At 40.8% G+C, this 16,880-nt stretch overlaps 1 protein-coding gene across 7 annotated transcripts in view; it reads right to left on the bottom strand.

Annotated features, from left to right (window-relative positions):
- Positions 1 to 16,880, bottom strand: part of arhgap18 (Rho GTPase activating protein 18) — a 40,378-nt gene that overhangs the window by 22,171 nt on the left and 1,327 nt on the right. Inside the window, exons 1-5 of one of the 7 annotated variants that reach the window (XM_062045114.1) lie at positions 15,843 to 16,461; positions 2,676 to 2,892; positions 2,376 to 2,526; positions 2,139 to 2,221; positions 1,909 to 2,058 (exon numbers count right to left, since the gene is read on the bottom strand). In XM_062045114.1, the coding sequence (XP_061901098.1) occupies positions 1,909 to 2,058; positions 2,139 to 2,221; positions 2,376 to 2,526; positions 2,676 to 2,892; positions 15,843 to 15,988 (747 nt within the window). In that variant the 5' untranslated portion in view covers positions 15,989 to 16,461. Of the gene's footprint in view, positions 1 to 1,908; positions 2,059 to 2,138; positions 2,222 to 2,375; positions 2,527 to 2,675; positions 2,893 to 15,842; positions 16,462 to 16,880 lie in introns of those variants that run through there. The other 6 variants (XM_062045111.1, XM_062045112.1, XM_062045116.1 and 3 more) reach the window with 6 other exon arrangements.

Here is a 16,880-nt window from a genome sequence, read left to right as displayed (position 1 = left end):
GTGCTTCCTGAGTCTCAGAGTGGATTTCGCCCAAGCAGAGGCACCACAGACATGATTTTCATCGCACGACAACTGCAAGAAAAATGCCGGGAACGAAACCAATCACTATACATGGCCTTCATAGACCTCACCAAAGCCTTCGACTCGGGTTAACCGTCAGGCCCTTTGGCTGGTTCTGTCCAAGATTGGCTGCCCAGACAAATACATCCGGGTACTGAGACTACTGCATGATAACATGTCAGCCACAGTGCTTAGTGGCAGTGGAGATGAAACGGAACCCTTTAGGGTAGACACAGGTGTAAAACAGGGATGTGTCATCGCTCCAACACTATTTTCCATCTTTGTTGCTGCTATCCTCCATCTCACAAACATACATCTGCCCCAGGGGGTCGAAATAATGTACAGAACTGACGGTCAACTCCTCAACATCAACCGTGTCAGGGCTAAAGGTCAAACCACCACCATATCCATCATGGAGCTGCAGTATGCAGGCGATAATGCCCTCGTAGCCCTCTCAGAGGAGGACCTACAGTGCACTCTGTCTGCTTTTGCGAAGGCATACAAACAGCTTGGTCTTGCCATCAATATAAAGAAAACCCAAATCCTCCACCAATCACCACCAAACATTAGTGCGCCTGCCATGCCCCCAAACCTCTTAATTGCCAAAATCCGACTGGAAAATGTGGACCACTTCCCATGTCTCGGGAGCCTCCTGTCATCTAAAGCTGTCATTGACGATGAAATTCACCACCGCCTCAGCTGTGCCAGTGGGGCCTTCTCAAGGCTGAGGAAGCGAGTCTTCAAGAACCGTGACCTCCAAGCAAATACCAAAATCCTGGTCTACAAAGCAGTCGTGCTCCCCAGTCTTCTGTATGGGTCAGAAGCCTGGACCACCTACAGCAGGCACTTAAAGGCACTCGAGACCTACCATCATAGATGTCTCAGAAAAATCCTCAGGATCAGCTGGGAGGACCGACGCACCAATACCAGCGTCCTGGAGGAGGCTGGTTTGCCCACCTTCACTGCCACGATTGCCCAAAACCAACTCAGATGGACTGGCCATGTAGTCCGCAAGCCTGACTCTCACCTCCCAAAACAAGTCCTTTATTCCCAGCTTGTTGAAGGGAAACGGGCCCCGGGAGGTCAAAAGAAGAGATTTAAGGATAACATCAAGGCAAACCTGACAAAGTGTCGCATAGACCTTAATCAATCAATCAATGTTTATTTATATAGCCCTAAATCACAAATGTCTCAAAGGGCTGCACAAGCCACAACGACATCCTCGGTACAGAGCCGTAAGTCTTGGGAAGTCAAGGCAACAGACAGGACGATGTGGAGAAACCTTGTCCGTGAGGGTGCCGCGCAATATAATGACCTCCGCCATGCTGCACAAGACAAGCGCAGACTAAGAAAGGAGAGAGCATCCACCAAACAGGCCCAACCCAAACCCACCACCACTACATTCCCTTGTCCACATTGCCCCAGAATAATCGGGTCCAGAATCGGCCTCCACGCCCACCTGAAGACCCACAAGGACCAGGAAGGAGGACAGTCATACTCGACCACGAGTGACCGCCGTTGATGATATATATATATATATATATATATATATATATATATATATATATATATATATACTGTATAATTTATATATATATATATATATATATATATATATATATATATATATATATATATATATATATATATATATATATATATATATATATATATATATATATATATATATATATATACCCGCGTCAAAATAGTTGCCCATGTCTGGTATACAGTGTAATATTACTCAGTTTTGTTTGCTATTATTTGGTGTAAATTGAACAATATGCTTATTCTTATATTGTAGATTACTGCATTGATGGTATTGGATGAAACGTGTACGACCCCAACCTTTTCAGGCTGCCTGAATATATCCCTGACATCGGGGAGGTGCTGCCGGTTGCGCCGCCGCAGCGTTTGCTGTAGCGAGGCCACGCGCCGCTCCACAGCCGCCGCCTGAGTTCTGGTCAGCGTGGACAGGAATGCGGCGCTGTCCTCTTCCTGTCCGACAACCCCCAATAGATGTGTTATATTGAATACTGAGTGTATGTGATAGATATATACAGAGGGAGGATTCACACCTGTTCCTGGTCAGTCCCCAATGAGTCATCGAACAGCTGCGCAAGTCCCGCCTCCGTGAGCCACGCCTCCTCCTGCTCCCCCTCTAACAAAAGAAAAAAACATGAAGCACTTCCTGACGATCTTTGTGCAGGTGCAGGAAGTGTAACAGGAAGTATGTGTTTTCTCCACAAAACAATAAAGGTGCCAAAATAAGACCCGGATGTACACTAACAAGTCCATCCAAGGACATGTCCCACCATCAGGGGGTTTCTGTTGTTCCTCCTCTAGCGACTCCCCTTCACTCCCAACACTCTGGCCCTCCTCCTTTTCCGCAGCACCCCCTGCAGAGCGAGTGATGTTCTCCACTTCCTTCCAGTAGTCGTCCATCTCCAGCTCATCCAGCGAGTCCTGCCAGATGTTTCACAGGTTCATAACAAATGTTTTGGTATAACAATGAAGAGTAAAAATAAGGGAAAATGGATGGATGGATGACTAATAATGATCATTCAAATAAAAGGAAGAATCAATCATTGATAAGAATACGGATAATAGCGTACTTGAGAGTTGCAGCGATGACATGCTGGCCGGTGTCTGAGCTTGCCGTTGGGGCTGTGTCTGGGACTGGAGCCAGGGTTTGAGCAGACAGAGGATCGAGGACGCTGCGTCTCCACACTTGGATTGGGCAGAGTCAAGGCTGGCTCGATCGGTCCACCATGTCCGTCCCCGGGAAGGCCGCTGTGGTTCTGCTGGACACTGTAGTGGCCTGTTCTTCTGCTGTGACAGACACATACAAAATAAATAATCATTTCATTCATAAAACTCCTTTCTAGGCACTCGGGGACACCGTACAAAACAATGACCAATAAAAACATTAGAGAAGAAACTAAAAACTAAAAAAATCGCTAAAATAACAAGCAGTCCAAAATAAGTGTTTGAGTCTTGATTTGAGGCGGGAAAATAAGTCCATATTGCGAAGATCGGGGGATAGTAAGTCCTAAGATGAGGGGCCAAGCGGCTGAAATGTTTGTCCATAGTTGACATGAAAGATGAGGGGACAGTGAGATGACGACAAGGATCTTGGAGAACGGGACGGTGTGGCAACATGGAGCAGAGAGCAGGTCAGGAATATATGACAGGGCAAGGTTACAGATAGCCTTAAAAGTGCCTATTATTTCTGACTTAATTTAAAGGTCTCCTGTTATGCAAAAGTGACTTTTGATTGATGTTCTGACAACAACGCAGCCTGTTTATTAGTACAAAATATTCACATTTGAGAGAAGAGGCACTCAAACACTCGTTTGTTTTACAGTTCCAGCTTTTTATAAAGGAAAAGAAAACAATTCCCCAGGTTTTGTTACCCATCTTGAAATGCATTCCGGAGCTCAGCCAACTATCCATCAGTTACATACGTGAGAGCTGTACATTTTGATCATGTAGTTGTTTTCTTGCTAACCTAGGATGATGTTATAATGTAATGTTAGCATGTAGCTCATAGCTATGCTAGTGTTGCCAATGGTTGTGTCCTCTGTCCCACTCCTTAATTTTACTTTGTTGTATGTGATGTGAGACATACATTATGTTGGACAAGTGCACATGTAGTTACAGTGTACAGTATATGTCAAAAGTGGATCAAGTACACAATGGCGCTTCTTGAAGAAACACACACTGTCCCAACAAACACAGCTCATTAGTAATAAAGCGACAGACACTTCCTAAAAACACTTTTACACTGTCTAAATACCAGCATCAAGTCCAACACACTATTGTGGCAGATCTTAAATTGGTGAATGATATTACACTTTAATGACCTACAACCCTTTTTTGCTCTCACTTCCAAACACTGCACTTTGCTCAATGTTTAACAGCACAGTTACGACAAGCGTCTCACAAAAGATAGCAGCTTAGTTGTCCAGTTTCACGGTCACGGCACAATCTGCTTCTCAGTGTCACAACCTACTTTTATTAAAACCATTATTTTAAATACAGTAACCATTCATGTTAAATTATTTACAATGTATCCCACCCACCACTGCCACCAGGCACCCTCAAGTTCTTTGAGATACTGTGCAATGACAAGTGTTGTTACAAATTACGATCCACATCTGCAGCTGATGGACAGGTGACTATTAATGAGTGTATATGGCCGCCCTACAGGTGCGGAGTGTTTATTTTACAGCACCTTTGGTGAATTCAGATAGAGGCAACAAAACAAAAAGCAATTAGTAAGCTAAACTGTTTGAGCTAATGTACGTGCTAAATTTAATATAATTTCACACACAAACACACACACACACACACACACACACACACACACACACACACACACACACACACACACACACACACACACACACACACACACACACACACACACACAGAGTTTACAGAGTTTGGCGTAATGGCCAAGCGTGCAAACTCAACAATGACGTCATTTAGCGCTGCACTCCCCCTGCAAGCCAATGCCACAGAAACACTGGGCAGTAACGTTAGCACCAGCACGACATAAAAAGTGTCCAGGCTGGTCCACACATTAGATTACTAATTTAGATGTTTTCAAAGTCACCACAACAACAAGATGCTATTTTTCATGAAACTACTGTACTACACATTGTAGCTGGACTAACCTCACACATGTTAAATATATTAAAAAAGTGAAAGAAAAGCAGATTATTTCTAGATATTTTGTACCTACAGGTGAACCCACAGCGGCGACCTGCCCCCTCCTGTCATTATCCACTTCAACTGGACTTTTTCTGGAGTAGTTCTTACTTCTACTGCTCTCCTATCAGTTTCTCCTCCAAGTGGGCCTTATCAATAGCTCCAGAACAGTGTCATCATCATAACTAACTCCACACACGAAGCTTAAGACAGCATCGTCTGTAAGGAATGACAGAAATGCTTCATGTGAGATTTGTTGACCAGGGAAGCACTTCCTCCACATGAGCAAACAGCAGAGAGTTAATCATTTAACTTCATCAAAAGCTGCCCTGCACAAAAAATATGAATAAATGTTTGACCTCACCATAAATAAATCATACATAACAACAGCCACAAAATTGTGAAAACACACGTGGAGTGGCTCAGCAGGAAGTTACATTTATAATATTCAGTTAAGAATAATAACAGTGACGTTTGATGTTAAATTACAAATATTGCTTTATTACTAAAAAATAAATAATAATAATTGTCTTAATGCTTTTCTGTAAGATCTGACATCAGTTTTGGAGGTGCTCATGCTGGTCATTATTGACAAGTCACGAAGGGCCTTATTTACTAAAACAGTGATTCTGATTCTTGTTTTAATGAATGGTCATTATGGTGGTATTTGGAGAGCCAAATGTTTTCTAAGGTGGTACTTAGTAAAAACACTTTGAGAAATGCTGTACTAAAGTTTGCATGTACTAAAACACGTGCAAACCTGATAGCACACGCTGATCTACTAAACGTGTGCAAAGTGGATTGTGTCTGTTAAGTGAGCAGAATAAGGCGTGCAATCCATTCTGCATCTCTATGTCTTCATTAATATGCAAAATATATGCTGGTCATCAGCCCCTATACTGGGAGAAAATAATGCAAATATAGTTATTTAGCACACGCAGCCTGATTTACTAAACTAGAAAGTGATTGTGGCACCTAAATTAGCATCTTTATTTAGCACGTCAGAAAAGTACGTGCAAACTGACAGTTACACACTTTGCAATGCAAAGTCAGATGATGGACGGATGAGAAGAATCCTTTGTCCTATGTGCGTGTGTAACATATTTGGACTGATATAGATAAAAAATACTAGACATATCGTCTATTCAGAAACATCCTTTTATAATTTTAATACTGTATGCTGAAACAAATTCAATTGATGCGTTTTTGTTTGCTCTGTGTTTTTGTAATGGTGTTATTTTTTTAATTTTTTTTTACAAATCGGATATATACTGTTAAGATGAAAAAAACCTCTTGAAGTATGCATTTTTACAGCACATAAGTGCAGCCCCTCTGCATAGGTGTCACCTTCACAGCGCTAAGAAAAAATATGAAAAACAGTGATTTCAGTGTAGTTGCACTGCACGAGTAAGACTGCTTCTAAAATGACCATAAAAAGTGGTAGGTGTCTCCTTCGGGTAGGAGCATGATAACATGAATGTGTCTCAGTGGCGATGCCCTGTACAGTAGATGCAAAAAGGTAATTTGCACAACTTTTCAATTGTTCAGTGTTTGTAGATGACACGCAACACATCCACTAATACTGCACGTTATTTTATAGATTGCGCACGCTGTTTAGAGCTTATTTGAATCTTAGTAGATCCGGCCCTTAGAAATTGCGTGTACCGGTACTATTAGTGGGCGTGTTGCATGTGATTTACGAAGACTGTGTGTACAATTGATAACTGGTATTATTGCGTATACGATGATTCATTGCACATTCCTTTTATAACCCTCTTACCTTTGTTATGTTTTGAAACAAACAGCGGACCTCTATGTACCATTATACTGGGGCATTTTAGAAAAAGTCCTGCATTGCATATAAAACCGAAACCACTTTTTTAGCACGCTGAAGGTGCGCTCATGGGAGACATTGGCACTAACTGCGAGTGTGCGTTGGAATGTTCCAGACCCAAGAACATGCATATAGCAAAAAGTGTTCTTCATATCAATGACAAAACAAACATTATTAGAAAAATGCTAGAAGACACCAAAATGTATCAATTTAATTTGTTTCGATCAGCCCCTTAAAGGCAACCTATTATGCAAAACCAACTTTTCTTACCTATTTGTACCTGTCTTGTTTGACATTAAACCATGGAGGCATTGCAGATATATTTATAAAACATTGCCTTCCTTCATACTTCCTCCAAACGAGCAGTTTGTAATTTGCCCAATTTGTGACGTTTTTCCAATTGGTGGCGTCAGCGGATATATCCATATATGGTCAAGTTTTATCCGAAGAGCTTAGCGTCAGTCTGCCATTGTAGTCTGACTTTGTAGTCATTAAGGTCCTTCATTTTTCTATCCTCTTGTTGTGGCGCTTCCGAAAGTTTGAAAACGGTCTGTAAAACATAATCTAGGCACAATTTTGACCAAAGAACCATTACATGTTATGCAGAAGACAACAAAGTGTTTTGAATGTACCGTCATACTTGCCAACCCTCCCAAATTTTCCGTGAGACTCCCGAAATTCAGCACCTCTCCCGAAAACCTCCCGGGACAAATCTCCCGATTTTCAGCCCCCAGCTGGAGGTCACGCCCCCTCCAGCTCCATGCGGGCCTGAGTGAGGACAGCCTGTTATCACGTCCGCTTTCCCACGATATAGACAGCGTGCCTGCCCAATCACGTTATAACATCTACAGCTTTTAGAGAGTGCACAACTGCGCACATAACAGAGACGAAACAGAAGAACGAGGAAGATACAGCCATGGCGACGCCGACGACGAGTAAGATGAAGAAATATGCTTGTAAGCTCCAAGCTGCAGCTGCGATTGGACCTGGATAGCCTCCGGGAGGAAGTAGTGGACTACCAAGTGCTTGGCACAGCGTTCCCTCTAAGGTGCGCGCCTGCGCAATTGCGCACTGCTCAAGCGTCCTCTGCACACAGCAAATATATGCCGCGCACCAAATCAAATTCCATCTGAATTCTAAACAAAATAATCACATTTATTCTGTGTAATTTTGCAATGTAACTCTGAGTGACAGTGACAATAGCGGCCCTAACGGTGGTCGTCAACACCGTCCAATTGAACACCGAGATGTTTCGAGGACAGGAATTATATCGATCACTTTATTGAGCAAAACTGTTTATATTCGGCCATAACCACACCAAAAACATGAGTAAAAAACTTATATCTCGAAAAGCTAGTCATTTTCTGCCGTACAAACCAGGCCAAAACCAACTTGTCATCTGTCACCAACACGCTTAGCACTAAGCCACTGGTGCGTTTATAGCCACACAAAAAGTCGGACAACTCAAACACCACACAAAGTTACACTATGACTCCTCAGTCATTCGTGTGCTTATTCTACTGTCATTTATTATTAATGTTAATTTATTGATATTAATCATGGAATGCTGTTACTAGAGAAAGTTACAGGAATGCACACTTCATCCTATGCTTACATTTCATTGTGCAACATGAGGATGTTTAAGGGGAACTAAATGTGATCTCTGAAAGGGGTACAAATGATTTCCAAAGCAGGACCCCCACCCAGACATTGTACAATACTAATCCATAGCTTATGAAAAACAATATTTCTTTTATTTTCATTACAAGTGGGCCAAATCACTAATATTACAAAATAATGTCATGAAAATGACTCCTCTCATTTGAGTGTTATTATAAAAGATTGGTTTGAGACAGGTGTGCTGCTGGTATTGCCACGTGTGATGTTGCTCACATGTGCTCCACTGAATGCTCAGGGAGTTTTTGTGTTTGCTCAGACACATGAACAATTAGAGGGAACAGCAGTGAAGATCTTCTTCAGGAAGCAAGGATTGACCGGTTTTGGGCCATGCTAGGGAGAGATGGAAGATTCCAGACTCTAGTGCATTTGATGAAAGCAGTTTTGTGCGTGCCACACAGCAATGCATCATCAGCGAGGGTGTTCAACATGGTTAGAAAAATAGTGACAGAATAGAACAAGGATGGACAATTCAACCCTTAACTCACTCCTTTCCTGCAAATTAAATTTCACAAATGCTGCCCATACCTATGCTCCTTCAAAGGCTGTGCTTCTGGCTGCAAAGCATTGCACTTTCAAGTGCAACAATGAGTAGATGAGTGTTATGTGTGTGTATATGTGTAAATAAATGAACACTGAAATTCAAGCATTTATTTTATTTGTATATACTGTATATATAATAAAATAAATATACAGTGGGGCAAAAAAGTATTTAGTCAGCCACCCATTGACAATCAATGGGTGGCTGACTAAATACTTTTTTGCCCCACTGTATATATATATATATATATATATATATAGCTAGAATTCACTGAAAGTCAAGTATTTCTTATATATATATATATAGGAAATACTTGACTTGGTGAATTCTAGCTGTAAATATACTCCTCCCCTCTTAACCGCACCCCCAACCACGCCCCCACCCCCTGAAATCGGAGGTCTCAAGGTTGGCAAGTATGTGTACCGTATTTTCCGCACTATAAGGCGCACCGAAAAACCTCCAATTTTCTCAAAAGCTGACAGTGCGCCTTATAATCCGGTGCGCCTTATATATGGACTAATATTGAGCCGCAACAGGTCTCGCAACTACGCCAACTTCATTTTCGGCGGCTGCTTACCGTAGAAGAAGCGCTTCTTCTACGGGGAAAATGAACTCGGCGGCTGCTTACCATTATATATCAACAAAGTTTTGATATATGCCATTCATTGAAGGTGCGCCTTATAATCCAGTGCGCCTTATAGTGCGGAAAATACGGTAAGAAAAAAATATATGCCGCCTTTAGTAAATCCAGCAGCTATACCATGTTAAAATTATATTGCTGAATAGACGATATATCTATTTTTGATATATGTTGACAAGCCTACTTGGATGAAGCTGCAGCGTGATCGACTCCTTTCTCACAGCATTCATGCGCGAATGCCAGTTTGCAGTCCTTTCTAGACAGGCTGAATATAGTCACAAAAAAGTGGCCGCAGAACAGTTTGTTTTGATAAATCAAAGATTGTTATAAAAAATATAAATTATATCTGCATCTTCCCCTCCCAGTAATTTGAGTGTTCTGATGGTTAACATATATTCTGCATACCGGTATTCATGAAGACAAACATGCTAAATTAATTGCTCTCCTTATGTTACTCACTTAAAGGAGAACTGCACTAATTTTAGAATTTTGCCTATCGTTCTATCATTATAAAAGACATGATGACGGATGTATTTTTTTTAATGCATTCTAACTCGTAAATAAACGTGTAAATAACAGTCCGTCTTCTATTCCACCCATAAAACCCAAAAAATAACCACCCAAAAATACCCCATTTACATTTTGTGGCTTGAATATTAACCAAGTATTAGTGATATTGTTATTATAAGACCTAACACAAACAAACTGTTTATAGTGGCGCTGTGACCACTAGCTTGTTTGCCTATGTAACATAATCGAGTGGTAACCTGTTTCCTCGCTTCCCTGCTCCCTGGAAGTTTATTGTAGATCCTAAATTATGCCTCTCCCCTGGATAGAAGGACGAGGACATAATCCGACAAGTTGGTACACTTTGAGAGCCAATTTTCACCCGGGAATGGAGAGAAAGACATGAAAAGACGTTTGGTTCCACACCCCTTTTTTTCCACGAGGATTATGACTCATTCTTCATCTAAACGGGACTAATAACTATAACAAGATTCTATCAGCCGGCATCTTAATGACAGCAGACATTGCACCGTAAGTGATGTTTTATTATGTTTATTGGCTCTTAAGAAGTATGCAGTGAGTAACAATCAGTGATGTTGTCGAAAACAAAAGTGAACATTGTGATGCGTTTTTGAAATGACTGCAAATCAGCAAAATACTTAAATATCAAATTGTATTATAAATGTACCCTTTACTACATTAAATATACACTTTCAGCATGTACATAAAACCTTAATGGAGGTGTTTGGATGTGTTTTAAGGGCTTTATATGCAGAATATTTATATATATTTATTTATTTTATATATATATTTATATATTATTTATATATATTTATTTATTTATATATGCACCTTATTGTTTTTTTTATCCTGCACTACCATGAGCTTATGTAACGAAATTTCGTTCTTATCTGTGCTGTAAAGTTCAATTTGAATGACAATAAAAAGGAAGTCTAAGTCTAAGTCTAATAGAGCGACTCCCATAGGCTTCATTGTAAGCTGACTTTTGATCGCATTTATTTACAATTTAGAATGCATAAACTGTTTTTTTTTTTTTCTTGTCTTACATAAGGATTGTGAATGATAGGCAAAATTCCTAAAACAAGTGCAGTTCTTCTAAGAGATGCCATCCTCTGCGCACACCTTCAGTAGATCAGCTTTGCGTGTGCCATCAAGTTTGCTTGTGTTTCAATACACAAAAACCTTTAGTAAATCAGGCCTAAGGGTATAAGCTAAAAGAAAATATATTATTTATAAAAAGGTATATTTATTTTAATCAGGTTTTCTTTGTCTATGTACATTTTGACAGGACTTGCATCTGTTTTTTTTTTTACAGTGACAGCGCTCTGTTAGTCATAATTGAAAAAGACGCAAAGGTTACAAAAAACAACAAATATTTGCTAATTTGCTAAAAGAGGACATAAATAAGTTAAAATAGATAGGTTGTCTTTTTCATTTCGACATGATTTGCCATCAGTTTTCAACCAGTGAAACGACCTGTGTCGGTCATTTTTGCAAAGAACATAAAGTTACAAAGTATGAAAGAAAATATTTGAATATAAATCAAGTTAAAATAGAAAAAAAAAAAAAAAAGAGAAGAGATATTTCAATTAAGTCAAAATGTATTACTGATTTAAATGTGTAATTTCAGCATGGATTGACCAACCTTTTTCAAGTTTTACCTTGGATCAGATGATTCTATATTTTTTTTAAAGGGAAAGAAATACTTAAAAATATGAACGCGTTTGATTTGTTTCAGAGATATATTAAAAGATGAACCCCGTGCTTCCTGGAATGTTCCGGGTCTTTCACAACTTTCTGTGGCTATCATTTCAAGAGGAAACAATGATAGACACACACTGCTGTGGGAGGCAAAACAAAGGCAAGCTGTAACGTGATGCTGTTTTTCTCTCTGCTTAGCGGGACAAGCCATCTGGAACACACACACACACGCACACACAGTACATGTACACAATACTGTGCAAAAGTCTTGGGCCAACACAACAGTACTAACAGCTAGTAGCAAATTACAAACATTAGTAATGATTAATAACAATACAAAATAGATGACTAATTCGGTTTCCAGTCCATTCAGTTTAGAAAGAAAGACACATATGTGGAAGTTATACTAAATATGAAAAATATTTGCCTAACAAATCTGCTTTTAATTATATTTTGGTCTCCAGCCTGTAGCCGAGCTAGAACAATGCTGGACAAATACATGTGTGTCAACACTCAAGAGCAGGTGTGGCCATTTGTGCACCTTTTGGAGTATGCTCTGAATTTACGGCGTGTTGATCCAAACATGCACCGCCCACACGCGCACTCAGCATGTAAACAAGACAGTTATAAATAAAAGAGTCGGTCGTCATTTCCATACTAGCTTAGTTCCTGCTCAGTGCTTCCTATAGCTTTAGGATGAGTTATGGGTGTTTCCTTTTATTGTTTGTGTCATCATTTGACACAATCAGCTATGAACCCCCCCAAAAAAGGCAGAACATAAGCGCACATGCACACAGATATCCATGAATGAATTTAGTTGCACATGTATTCAAACTAATTTTGGGGTCAAACAAACATTAAGTTTAAAAGTTTAGCAATCCTTTCCATAGCAAATGTACACTATCGGTTATAGAGTCAATGTGTCACCATTGTACGACACATAATGTTTTAACAAGTGTCAAAAGAAGTTGACCACTGTCAATATTTACAACAGCAGCAACAGTCAACCACACAAGCACATCTCGCCTTGTAACGTTAGTAATTGTCATAAAGTGTAATACTCGTTGGCTGTTCTTGAGCGAGAAGCAAGTTCATAGGCCACAATAACATTTCGTACAACTTGAAGTACATCTTCCCCTAAATCTTTGGTGTAATTGTGAGCTGTGCGACTTCAGATTATTTTGTGTGCGTGGTGTTTCTGCGTCATGTTAGCGATCACGTACACACTGACTGGTTGTTACTCATTACCGACACACAAGACTTTGGACTTCACCTGCTTGAGATACTAACTAGCACATAACTCACCCACGTTTTTGTTCTTGTTTTGTGTTTAATATCAATGCAAGGCTCTGACATACTTCAATATATTACTTCACCAAAAGGCCAACAAAGTCATAAATTACAACACAAGCAATATGTTTACCGTGGTCAAAGACCCTCTATATGACACGAGCACTCTACCTTATTTTGCAATCAAAGAACAGCAGAGCGCTCCTGTCAAAAATAGCGGATCTTTGACTACCATTTGTGAGATCCTCTACATCAGTGGTTCTCAAACTTTTTTCACCAATGACCACGTCAGGAAAAACTTGGCTCTCCAAGTACTACCATAATGACCAACATTAAAATACAGTAGCATAGCAGGCCTAAGTATTCCTTCAAATCAAGGCAAAATATTTTTTTATTTAACAAGTATATTTAATTAGGGCTGGGCGATATGGCTGAAAACTATATCACAATATACAATTTTTATATTTATCAATATTGATAAGTTTTATGACTTAAGCCTGCCAATAAATACAGTAAATTAATTTCCAACTTACCAAGAGTGCTATTTATCAGTGGAGAGGGTAGGGTGTCTGGTAGCCAGGTAGGATGAGCGCAGCTAAGGTAAAGTAATAAAATAATGAAAGTAGATTTGAAGGTAGTTGCAGATTCGACGCACTAGGTGGCAATAGTGTATAAGCTATTGAACACTACACAGAGTACTTTGGGAAGCTCCTCATTAAACCGACACATTAAAAGTGTCAGGATGTTGCCGTACTGTCCGCAAGTTTCTGTTATTGAGTTGATATATTAAGATATTAAAGTTTCTCTTCTCACTATATGCAGTGAATCCACACCAAGACCGAAAGGCGGCGCAACCAAACAGTGTGTCCCTCCCATTGCTCTGTGAATACTTAAAGGGAAACTTCGGTTTTTTTCAACCTGGGCCCTGTTTTCATAATTTTTTCTGTATATGTGAGTGCTGGATAAAACATTTTTTGAGGTCGCGCCAGTATTGAGCAGGGCAGGCAGCCTCCAGCCCAGCTAACGCTCATACACAGGGCAACTGGCTCTCGTCAAAATTCGGCCTATAAACATGCATTTTTTTCACACTGACAGGCTCAGATAGTTACAATGAGTGTCCGACAACATACTAGAAAGGAGAAATTAACGTATGTCTCTACCTTTAGCTGGAGATCGCTGTTTGTTGTGAGCTGTGTCCAAATCTCACCACGCTACAAATCTCGTTCCGAAATCTCGCGATAACTCGCGACAAATCAAATCGTCCACATCAGGCAAAAATTCAGCCATGACAGACAAACAAACAAACTTTTCTATAAAACTAAAATAACAGTCTTCGGTAATCCAACAGAAAATCACTTCAGTCATCTCTCTTCACCTCAGTCAGGTAACTGTTTTTCCACCGGTGTTTTGTCGCGAGTTATCGCGAGATTTCGGAACGAGATTTGTAGCGTGGTGAGATTTGGACACAGCTCACAACAAACAGCGATCTCCAGCTAAAGGTAGAGACATACGTTAATTTCTCCTTTCTAGTATGTTGTCGGACACTCATTGTAACTATCTGAGCCTGTCAGTGTGAAAAAAATGCATGTTTATAGGCCGAATTTTGACGAGAGCCAGTTGCCCTGTGTACGAGCGTTAGCTGGGCTGGAGGCTGCCTGCCCTGCTCAATACTGGCGCGACCTCAAAAAATGTTTTATCCAGCACTCACATATACAGAAAAAATTATGAAAACAGGGCCCAGGTTGAAAAAAACCGAAGTTTCCCTTTAAGTTAAAGTTAAAGGCGAAATTATTCTCTGCATTTGACCCATCACCCTTGTTCACCCCCTGGTAGGTGAGGGGAGCAGTGGGCAGCAGCGGTGGCGGTGCCCAGGAATCATTTTTGGTGATTTAACCCCCAATTCCAACTCTTGATGCTGAATGTCAAGCGGGGAAGTAATGGGTCCCATTTTTATAGTCTTTGGTATGACTCGGCCGGGGTTTGAACTCGCAACCTACCGATCTCAGGGCGGACACTAACCACTAGGTCACTGAGCAGGTTATATAATACTGTTAACTGACTGGCTGTTAGCGTGTACTTCCCTTTGCTCAGTGACATTTCCTGTTTCCTGGGTTCCCAGCTGGGTAATGAAACGCATCTTGCTTCATAATTTCTTGTTTCTTCCGAACAAAAAATATATTGCGCATTTTGTATTGATATCGATTATGTGTCTATCGCGATACATATTGATAGTTTTATCCGCCCAGTCCTACATGTAATATATTTGGCCACTGTAACATTACACAAACTGTACAAACTACATTAACAATCATAGTCCATATACAGTGCGTATTTAACCACTAGATACAGCCTGCGTACCGCTAGTTGTACACGTACCACAGTTTGAGAATCACTGCACTACATGACAGCGGTGGTGCTTTTGTAATCTGCTGGAATACCACAAGTCCTCCTTATCCCAGGTTTCATTTTAACTCATGGACAAAGTCTGATGTCATTCCTGGGCTGGATTTGGCCCACGGGCCTCCAGTTTAATAGCACTGCCGTAGTGTACCTGGTTTTGGTTTAGCTCCTGCTGTAACAATGTCCTTGCACTATCCTGCTGTTTCAATGTCCCTGCACTAATAAAGTGACTACTTTGCAAAACATGGGCATGCATAACAAGTTGGTGGTGATTAGAAAGGTACAAAGGGGACTAAACACAAAAAAAACATGGCAGAGTGGGCGGGGCTAGAGGCATGCGAGTCAAAACATTTGGTGGCGTGCAACATTGAAGCTTGTGCAGTGGCAGCTGCATGACTCACTCACTCATGATGACAGCCAAGAAGAATTACACTTAAAACATCACACACACGCACATGCTGGTGTCCCACCTGGCCGCAGGGGGGTGTTGCTCCTGGCCTGATGGACACGGCACACACAGTCCCGGTTTGGGCAAGAGTTCTGCGTTGCTGTGGTAACCCGTCAAGACCACTCCCTGGGGCTGCTGCGGCTGCCGACTCATGTTTCCCCTCCTGCTCTTCCCTCTATTTCAACAACATATGACGTCCGACGACCGTGTGCTGCCGTGTGTCACACGAACCTCCATCTACACGGACCCTACCGACTCCTCGTAATCCCAAATGAACACAAACTTTCCATTGCCTCCGTCCTTGAGTGGCACCGGAATTAAAAAGAGTCGTCGCGGCATGGGCTGGACATAACAAAGGGCAGCCCACCGGTGCATTGCAGCGACGCCATTGGCTGAAAGTACAGCGAACTGTTTTAAAGCGATGGCGCTCTCTGTTGACCGCGGAATAAAACTAGACATATAACATTTGAATAGGGCAAGTTACTGTTGCAGACTGTGCGCTAAATTCTGGACACAAAACGGTTTGTTTTCTTATTTCTACCCATTGAATAGACCTACTAAGTGTTATTTAACTGCTTGCGAGTGAGGTTCGCCTTGGGTTTTCTTCTGTTTGTTACTTCCGCACTAAACGCGTTTAACCAATGAAAGCGGGTGCTGGTCATCATGTGGTATACAGTGATACATTTGCGACCTTTCCTAGTGCTCTTCTGTGCAATAATCAGGCAGGGAAAACGCCTCCTGTTGCCAATTGTGCTATAAACCCGACATAAAAATAGATTATGTCTTATTAATATATAATCAATAGAATAAGAACAGCGTATGTGATTTTGAAATCCTTTAGTATTGTCTTCTTATAGTTACTTCCAAGTAAACATGTTTGACTGACCAATGAACTTAGGTTGATAGTTGTTAATGGCTTAGGGTGATTTTCCTAATTTTGACAAGGAACTCTCAGAAATACACATTTATAAAATTTTAAAAGCAGCATACTTTGGATTTGAACCGTATCTTGCTCTTTGATCAATGTGAAACGTTCTTCTTTAGT

This window comes from Entelurus aequoreus, linkage group LG04 (genome assembly GCF_033978785.1).
Source record: "Entelurus aequoreus isolate RoL-2023_Sb linkage group LG04, RoL_Eaeq_v1.1, whole genome shotgun sequence".
Classification (NCBI taxonomy): Eukaryota; Metazoa; Chordata; class Actinopteri; order Syngnathiformes; family Syngnathidae; genus Entelurus; species Entelurus aequoreus.
This window is presented reverse-complemented; position numbering and strand designations above follow the sequence as displayed.